Source organism: Syngnathoides biaculeatus, chromosome 8, assembly GCF_019802595.1.
Source record: "Syngnathoides biaculeatus isolate LvHL_M chromosome 8, ASM1980259v1, whole genome shotgun sequence".
NCBI classification, from domain to species: domain Eukaryota; kingdom Metazoa; phylum Chordata; class Actinopteri; order Syngnathiformes; family Syngnathidae; genus Syngnathoides; species Syngnathoides biaculeatus.
Window position 1 is genome coordinate 21,276,560 of NC_084647.1, and position 8,768 is coordinate 21,285,327.

Genomic DNA, 8,768 nt, shown 5'->3' on the forward strand with positions numbered 1-8,768 from the left:
TTTTTCCCTCTTAAAATAACACTATTTGACATACTGGCTGTTCATAACATTTTTAATTTTATTAGTAACTAAGTCATGTAAGATTTGGGGGAAAAAATGAATTTGGAAGAGGATTTTTTTTAAAAATGTATTTTAAGGGCGGCGATTTTTCTTGAGAAATACGTTTAATCTTGTCATATTCTTGATGTAAAATTATAAGTGTTTTCTTGTAGTTGGTGTGAACTTATGACTTTTTTCGTGGTTATTGGCACATTCTGGGTAGTAAATGTTTAGTTTTAACATAAAATGTTCTTATTTCACCACGACATCGGAAAAAGTACTTCCGGGTTGTATAGCTTCCGTGTTTGCTATCGAGTGGCTAATGCGAGCGAGCTGCCTTTTGGCAACGTCGTTAATGCACCCAAGATGAAGTCGAACTCTTTTCCATGCCGAGTTTGATACGGCCAGCAGAGGTACGTTAACACTCTTCTATCTAGTTAAACTACCATATTGTGTAATTGTTTCTTTTTTTTATTCCGTCAAGGATGTATCAAGTTAACAAGTAGCTTCCAGGTCAGCCAGGTTAGCCCAAGCTGTGCTAACGCGAGAGATTTACGTATTAAAGTTATTTTACAATCAGAATTGTTCCGTGTGACTGACATTTCCCATGAGAACTCTTTTGTATTTGAAAGGGCAACTTTGCCATGAGAGAAACAGTAACGTTCAAGTTTTTGTAACTCATCCACTTTTGGAATGATTTATCTCTGAGAATGGTAAATGATTAATGGGTTGTTCTGAAATATTGGACAGTACAACCGTGTATAGTGGAGTTGGAAAAGGGCAGAAACTCTCTTAATTCTGGAAGTATTTTATCTTTCACCTTTTCCACTTGGGAACTAATTATCTGCTCGTTTTCTACACTGGTTATACAATTCAGGGTCCTGAGGAAAGTCTGCCGACCCCAGTTGACTTTGGGCGATTAATGCCAGCGGGCTATGCCATGGACTGGGCAACAGTTAGTTGTAGGGCACATATAGGGTGTATCTTGTTGCCATATTTGGACCTTTCTAGGTCCTAGTTCCTTCCAGCAGAAATTCCATCGAGGATTTTGACAGAGTAATATAAGAGGAGGTATGACTGTTTAAAAGAAATAAGACAATCGTTCCTCAATGACATCATTTCATGGAACCCTCGACTAAAGATGACATCTCGTCATTGACCTGTCACAAATTTAACTGTCAGCATGGCTATATTAATATCACCAGAAATGTCTGGTCTATATCTAATATATTGAGTGGCTTTACATTAATCAGACTCATCTTTATTTGCCAAGTACAGTATGTCAAAAACATACAAAGAATTTGTCCCCGGTAGTTGGAGCCACTCGAGTACGACATCCATGTAGACTACGACAACAAAGATACGCTCAATTGAGACCATAAGTAATCAATGATCAAGTCAAATATAATTGACCCCTCCGTGGATATTGCGCAATCCACATCACTGACCAATCAGAGGCCAGAGATCTGCATAAACCAAAGCCCGTTTTTGCTCCCGCCATTTTCTCAGAAAACATTGCATGGTCCAGTATAGGTTTAGTTAGCATTTTATCGCGTATTTGGGTTATTTAACAAAAAATATGGTTAAGAGGTGTAGTCACGGACTTTGTAATAGTGACGACAGGTATCCTGAAAGGCTAGTTGGTGGAGTTCGATTCGTACCCTTTCCAAAACCGAAGACCCAGTACGAAAAATGCCTTCGATGGATCAAACTTTGTGGAAGACCGCATCATCAACTAAATCCATCTAATATCAACCGGAACACATATGTTTGCACGAAGGTATGCCCTATATTTGATTTTCAATACATGTCTCGTATAAATGAATTCGAAGTTCTTCGCTAGCATAACAGCATAACACTGCTGCGTGTGAACGATTGACACACTTATTCTTTGTTGAGCGATATTTAGCGATGATCGGACTGCACAAACGTATTGATTTCTTGCTGGCTCGTGGCCGAAGCTTAACCAGACTGTGTTTGCACGAAGATATGCCCTAAATTTGATTTTTAATACACGTCTCGTATAAATGAATGAGACGTTCTCCGCTAGCATAACACCGCTAAGTGTGAACGATTGTCACACTTATTCTTTGTTGAGCGATATTTAGCGATGACCGGACTGCACAAACATATTGATTTCTTGCAGGCTCGCGGCCGAAGCTTAACCAGACTGCGTTTGCATGAAGATATGCCCTAAATTTGATTTTTAATACACGTCTTGTATAAATGAATGAGACGTTCTCCGCTAGCATAACACCGCTAAGTGTGAACGATTGACACACTTATTCTTTGTTGAGCGATATTTAGCGATGATCGGACTGCACAAACATTAATTTCTTGCTGGCTCGCGGCCATAAGTTAACCAGACTGTGTTTGCACGAAGATATGCCCTAAATTTGATTTTTAATACACGTCTCGTATAAATGAATGAGACGTTCTCCGGTAGCATAACACCGCTACGTGTGAACGATTGACACACTTATTCTTTGTTGAGCGATATTTAGCGATGATCGGACTGCACAAACGTATTGCTTTCTTGCTGGCTCGCGGCCGAAGCTTAACCAGACTGTGTTTGCGCGAAGATATGCCCTAAATTTGATTTTTAATACACGTCTCGCATAAATGAATGAGATGTTCTCCGCTAGCATAACATTGCTACGTGTTAATTATTGAAAGAAATTAGAAGCATGGCGTCTCTCTCAGTTAAGAATGTGTTGTATTTAGAATCTATAATATATCGTTGATTTGAATGAAATCAGAAGCATGGAGTCTGTCTCAGTTCAGAATGTATTGTATTGTATTTGCCATTTTTACTGTTTGTCTTACGTCAGCGCACGTGGCGTGATGTCACTTCAGGAGGCGTGGTTAAGTGCCCTGTACGGAGGGGTCAATTACAGTCTTTACAAATTTGCAGATGAAAGATGATCATGATCGGTCAATCCTATTTGTGCCAGTCAGAGGGCAGAGCCACTTAGATTCACACAGATTACTGAATTAGTCTTTATTGAATCCATTGTGGATGTTTTGGGAATGTTGGAGGAAGCTGGCGCACCATTAAGGCCTCTTTATACTTCGGAGCGGCCAACAGTGCCTGCATTGCATCACGTGACCAACGCATTGGGCCCCGTTCCTCAATGTATCACATGACGCCCACAAGATGAAAATTCTTGCTGCTCGGAGAAAGCAGCGGTGATCATAAGCGATGAACTCCGCTGCTTTGGGTTTTAGTCACAAGCTGTAATGACGTACTTGACATTTCTCTTGGTTCTACATGCCATCTACATTGCTGCCTTCTTCATCAAGGTTGCAGCATAATTAAATATATCTGGTCATCTAGGTCCATTTGTTTTAACAGACACTGTCTCATGGTCTCTACTGTTGTTGCTTTATATTCTGGAAAGGGGGGGAAGCATATGGCTACCGTGCGCATGCGTTGCACTAGAGTGGAAAGGGAAACGGCATGCGGAATAGCCGCAGTGATGTCAGCACAGTTCCTGCCCACGGGAGTACAAAGAACTCTTATGAAAACCCACTGAAGCACAAGGTGAACATGCAAATGCCACTCAGCAAACACCAGAGCTGAGATTTTAACTTAAAACCTCACAACTTTGAGGCAGTCTTGCTAACCACTATTTGCTTTTCTATCAGGCAATGTAATTTTACATTTCCAATTTTTTCCACACATTACTTCCCATGCAAAGTTTCCACATTTAAAAGTCAGAAGTGTCAATCCTCCTGGGAAGGTGGCGTGTTTCCTATAAGAAAATAAATTATTCATGTTAATCATATGATGATCCATGCCAGGCATTTGTTTTCTCCTCCTAGTCCACGATGTCATTACCAGAGGAGTCGGCGGCTCGCAGAAAAGACCGTGAGAGGGGAGCGCGGCCGAAGGTGCGGCTGAGTCGTTCAGAGGAAAGACGAGGCACTGGCGGTGGGCAGAAAGGTGGCAAGAGGAAAGGCTTTCCCACACACGAGCTGGCTGCCGAACGGCCTGTCAGCGACAGTTTTGAGTATGGGGATTTTTTAAAAGACCTGGAGAGGAGGGATCAGGCCGGTGCCAGCTCCTCAACCTCCCAGAGAGTAGTCTGCCGACGTCACGGTAAGGAAACCTCATTAGTGTCAGAAGAGCAGATGAGCAGTCCAGCAGCGGCAGCAGTTCACTCTTGCGCAGAGTCGACACCCACTGAAGGCGGCGGCAGCAGCAGTCGGACGCTCCGGCAAAAAATTCAAGATGCAATGGGTCAGTGTTTCCCCATGAAGACGCACAGCGCAGCAAGCACGCCGCCGCTCCCACATGCCTTATCCCTGTCAGCAGGGTGCAGCTCCTCCAGGCGCAAGATCCACTTAAGCGAGCTGATGCTGGACAACTGCCCCTTCCCGGCCGGGTCGGAGCTGGCTCAGAAGTGGCACCTCATAAAGCAGCACACGGCACTCGACCCCGCCGTGGCGCTCAACACATTCCCGGCGGACGACGTCGACGACCGGCTGAGGGAGCGCCGGCGCATCAGCATCGAACACGGTGTTGAGCCGCCAGCTAACGCAGAGATCCACACCCTGGAGGTGACATCGCAAGCGAGCGCGGCCCTCCATAGGCGCCGCGGACCCAAGCCGGCGCACGGCCCGAGCGAAGCGGGCGGCGCTGAGCAGAAGCAGTTTATCCTCCAATGGCAGCACCAGCTTCTTCTGCAGAGTTGTCTGGACACACTTGATGAGGTGGTGGCTTCGTCTTCCGCATCATTATCATCATCTTCCTTTGATGTTAGCGGCGCCCCTACGGTTGACCCAGAAGCGCTCCCACGAGCCACGTATCCCCACTCCAGCCCGCATGTCCATACTCAAATCGACTACATCCACTGTTTGGTCCCCGACCTGCTGCAGATCACCAACTTGCCTTGTTACTGGGGAGTCATGGACCGCTATGAGGCCGAGGGGCTCCTGGAGGGCAAGCCCGAGGGCACGTTCTTGCTGCGTGACTCGGCCCAGGAAGACTACCTGTTCTCCGTCAGCTTCCGTCGCTACGGTCGCTCGCTGCACGCCCGTGTCGACCAATGGAACCACAACTTCAGTTTCGACGTGCGCGACCCCAGCGTCTTCCACGCGCCCACCGTCACGGCCCTGGTTGAGCACTACAAGGACCCCAGTTCCTGCATGTTCTTCGAACCGCTGCTGTCCTTCCCCATGCACCGCACGCAGCCCTTCAGCCTGCAGAGGCTCTGCCGCGCCGTCGTCAGCAGCTGCACCACCTATGATGGCATCAACGCGCTGCCCGTCCCCAACACTTTGAAGAAGCACCTCAAGGAGTATCATTACAAGCAGAGGGTGCACGTTCACAGGCTGGACACTTGGTGGGAATGACCGTCATCATCATCAACTAGTCACCAAGCTGTACTTATTTATTGTACTGTATATCCTGCTGTTTACATCCTAACCACACTGAGGAGAACATGTAAACCTACTGGTTGTTTCTGCTAGAATAAATCTACCTAACCTATGTGTTCTGTGTATAATTTTACCATTTTATGTGATGATGACAACGGGTAGTCTCGTAGTGCAGTGTCCCAAGCATTATTAAGATGAAGCAATTATTTTACATGAGAAAAATCTCTCAAAAATGTATATATGCATAAAGGTCCCATATTTTACCAAACCGACTTACAATGGCTTATAAGGTGCCTCAGTAAACATTAAATATGAATTAAAATGGTCTCTATATTCCTGAGTACTACAGAGAGGTCTGAAATCAGGTAGTTTGAAATTTTCAAGGTTATCTACATCAAGCAAAGCTCTCCATCTTCCATTTCTGCTCCCTAAACCGAGCTGTCACAGTCATAAGTGGGTCCTCATCATGGAGACAACCAATCAAAAGAAAGGGGGGCAGTCTTAGCCAAATGTAGGTAGAAAACTTGGTCAAACAGAAGTAGCTGTAAGAGGAGCCTTTCCTGGACTCTCGTGATAAAACCAAGGTGGGTCTTGAATTGAAAATGACACTTAAACTAAGTCTGCTATAGAGAGTTACTAGGGAGGTGTAAATAGCCAAAATATGGGACATTAAAGTAATCTTAATGTACTTAGTATTTGATGTGATGAGGAAGAATATTTCTCCCTCATCACCATGGTGGCACTCTCACAGCTCCCAGGATAAACATTACGGGAAGCCTAAAATAGAGTGAAATATTTCAAGTCAACCAGTTAGCCATTTTTCTATAGTGCTTGTTAGCATTAGGGTTGAGTTTGAGGTGGAAACTATTCCAATTGACTTTCTGCAAGAAAAGCGCATTAAACCCTAAAATGGTCACAGAGTCGATCACATGTCACAGTCAAATCCATGCACATCTAAATTAGTCTTCGATGAACGTAACATACTTGCACTTTGTGAAATGTCGGAGGGAGCCAGAGTACCTGAGTAAAAACATGCAAGCTTGTGGTGAACTTGAACACATCATACAGCAAGACCTTAGTACAGTTTCGAATTAAGAAATGTCAAGAAGAAGTGCAAACGGCGAGTTCCACATGCTGACCTACAATTCGAATTTCAATAACATTTTTCTGGACTTAAAAAACAATATATATACAAATCATTCTGGTTGAAAATGGTCGGAAGGAAAGTAACAATAACCATAGATGAGCAAACCCAAAAGTTCAAAGTAAATGGAAATACTTGTGAAAAAGCCACTAGATGACAGTGTAGTGCTGCAAAACCTATCCTTTCCATCGCCCCTTGTTCTTATCAGCAAGTATGTAACAGTAATGTAGTTTTTAGTACACAGTGGTTAACACGTTATAACACTTGCATGACAGTTACCTAAATGTCACCTGTACCGTTTTAGTGAGAGATTGATTAATTCACTTTACATTACATTATTTCCCAAGAGATGTTTTTATTTTTATTTTTTTAAAGCACTTGGGAGCACACCAGCACTGTGTTTGACTTTGGAGGTCCCACTGCACGTTACTTTTAGCAAATTTGTAGTTATACAGTATGGAACTAAACGCAGTAAAACTACATGGCTTGTGCCAGCTAATCAGCTAAACCATGTAATGGATAATACTGGTAACTTGCTAACGAGGTATTGTGCATATTGCAATTCGACGATGAAGTACTGTTGTTTTAAAGTTTTGCATTTGTGCATTTACAGCATTAGGTACACGGCACAATTTTGATAAGGTCCAAGTTCACTCCATCCTATTTTCTGTCGAGAAGCACCTGCTGTGCTTGCTGCAATTCAGCCTTGAGCACTCATTTCAATATCCTACCTGCTGACACCTTCTGTACGTTGCCAAAAAGATATGGCTGCAATAAAAAAAAAGGATGTTCGAACAGTGGGAGAAAACTAAGTGGCCTATGTACACTCAATCACTGCTCAGTCTGTATTCACATCATTTAGATTAGGTTTGAATGGTGTGAAACTGGCAGGCATTTACAGTGAAGAAAATAAGTATTTGAACACCCTGCTATATTGCAAGTTCTCCCACTTAGAAATCATGGAGGGGTCTAGGTGCATGTCCACTGTGAGAGAGATAATCTAAAAAGAAAAATCCAGAAATCACAATATATGATTTATTTGTGTGATACAGCTGCAAATAAGTATTTGAACACCTGTCTATCAGCTTGAATTCCAACCCTCAAAGCCTGTTAGTCCGCCTTTAAAAGTCCACCTCCACTCCATGTCCACCCCATACAATCACTAAGACTCAAACTTGTAACATGGCCAAGACCAAAGAGCTGTCCAAAGACACCAGAGACAAAATTGTACAACTCCACACGGCTGGAAAGGGCTACTGAGAAATTGCCAAACAGCTTGGTGAAAAAGGGTCCATTGTTGGACCAATCAGTAGAAAATGGAAGAAGCTGTGAGATTTTGGGGAGCGACCTTTTTCCCTCAGTCAGATCAATGAAGATGCGTCATGGCTGGGTATTTCAACATGACAATGACCAGAAGCACACAGCCAGGAAAACCAAGGAGTGGCTCTGTAAGAAACATATCAAGGTTCTGGCGTGGCCTAGCCAGTCTCCAGACCTAAACCCAATAGAAAATCTTTGGAGGGAGCTGAAACTCTGTGTTTCTGAGCGACAGCCCAGAAACCTGTCTGATCCAGAGAAGATCTGTGTGGAGGAGTGGGCCAAAATCCCTCCTGCAGTGTGTGCAAACCTGGTGAACAACTACAGGAAACATTTGACATCTGTAATTGCAAACAATGGCTACTGTACCAAATATTAACATTGGTTTTCTCAAGTGTTCCAATACTTATTTGCAGCTGTATCACACAAATAAATCGTTAAAAAAGTCATACATTGTGATTTTTCGGATTATCTCTCTCACAGTGGGCATGCACCTACGATGAAAATTTCAGACCCCTCCATGATTTCTAAGTGGGAGAACTTGCAATATAGCAGGGTGATCAAATACTTGTTTTCTTCACTGTAAATAATGACGATGCAGATCCAAGTCATTCACGTCAAAGAATTTGGATCCTATGTCCCAATACTTTTGTTCAGCACATGTATTTCCTAACTATAATGTGCAAACTAACACCGCAGTACTGTGTTTTTTTTTTTTTAATTTTTTATTCATTTATTTTGCACAGGTGTATTCTAGTGAGCACAGCAGGGGGCTCTATGGAGCTTCATTGTGTGTTTTGGGCTGGATGTGCGATTCTGCTGGTGCAGCCGGCAGCATCGTGGCACTCATCATGCAGGTATTAGAGGCCCTGAGGGAAGAAAAAGG

The 8,768-nt window shown here is 43.6% G+C and overlaps 1 protein-coding gene across 4 annotated transcripts; it reads left to right on the forward strand.

Annotated features, from left to right (window-relative positions):
* The first annotated feature begins 291 nt into the window (after positions 1 to 291).
* On the forward strand, positions 292 to 5,535 carry socs9 (suppressor of cytokine signaling 9). 4 transcript variants are annotated; one of them, XM_061828103.1, is made up of 4 exons: positions 292 to 452; positions 3,865 to 4,141; positions 4,214 to 4,282; positions 4,358 to 5,535. In XM_061828103.1, exons 1-4 carry the CDS (start codon positions 426 to 428, stop codon positions 5,395 to 5,397), a joined length of 1,413 nt encoding a protein of 470 aa, XP_061684087.1. In that variant the 5' UTR covers positions 292 to 425; the 3' UTR covers positions 5,398 to 5,535. The 4 variants fall into 4 exon arrangements, with proteins under 4 accessions (XP_061684087.1, XP_061684086.1, XP_061684085.1 ...); XM_061828102.1 differs by having other exon boundaries at positions 3,865 to 4,282; XM_061828101.1 differs by having other exon boundaries at positions 4,214 to 5,535.
* Positions 5,536 to 8,768: the final 3,233 nt, after the last annotated feature.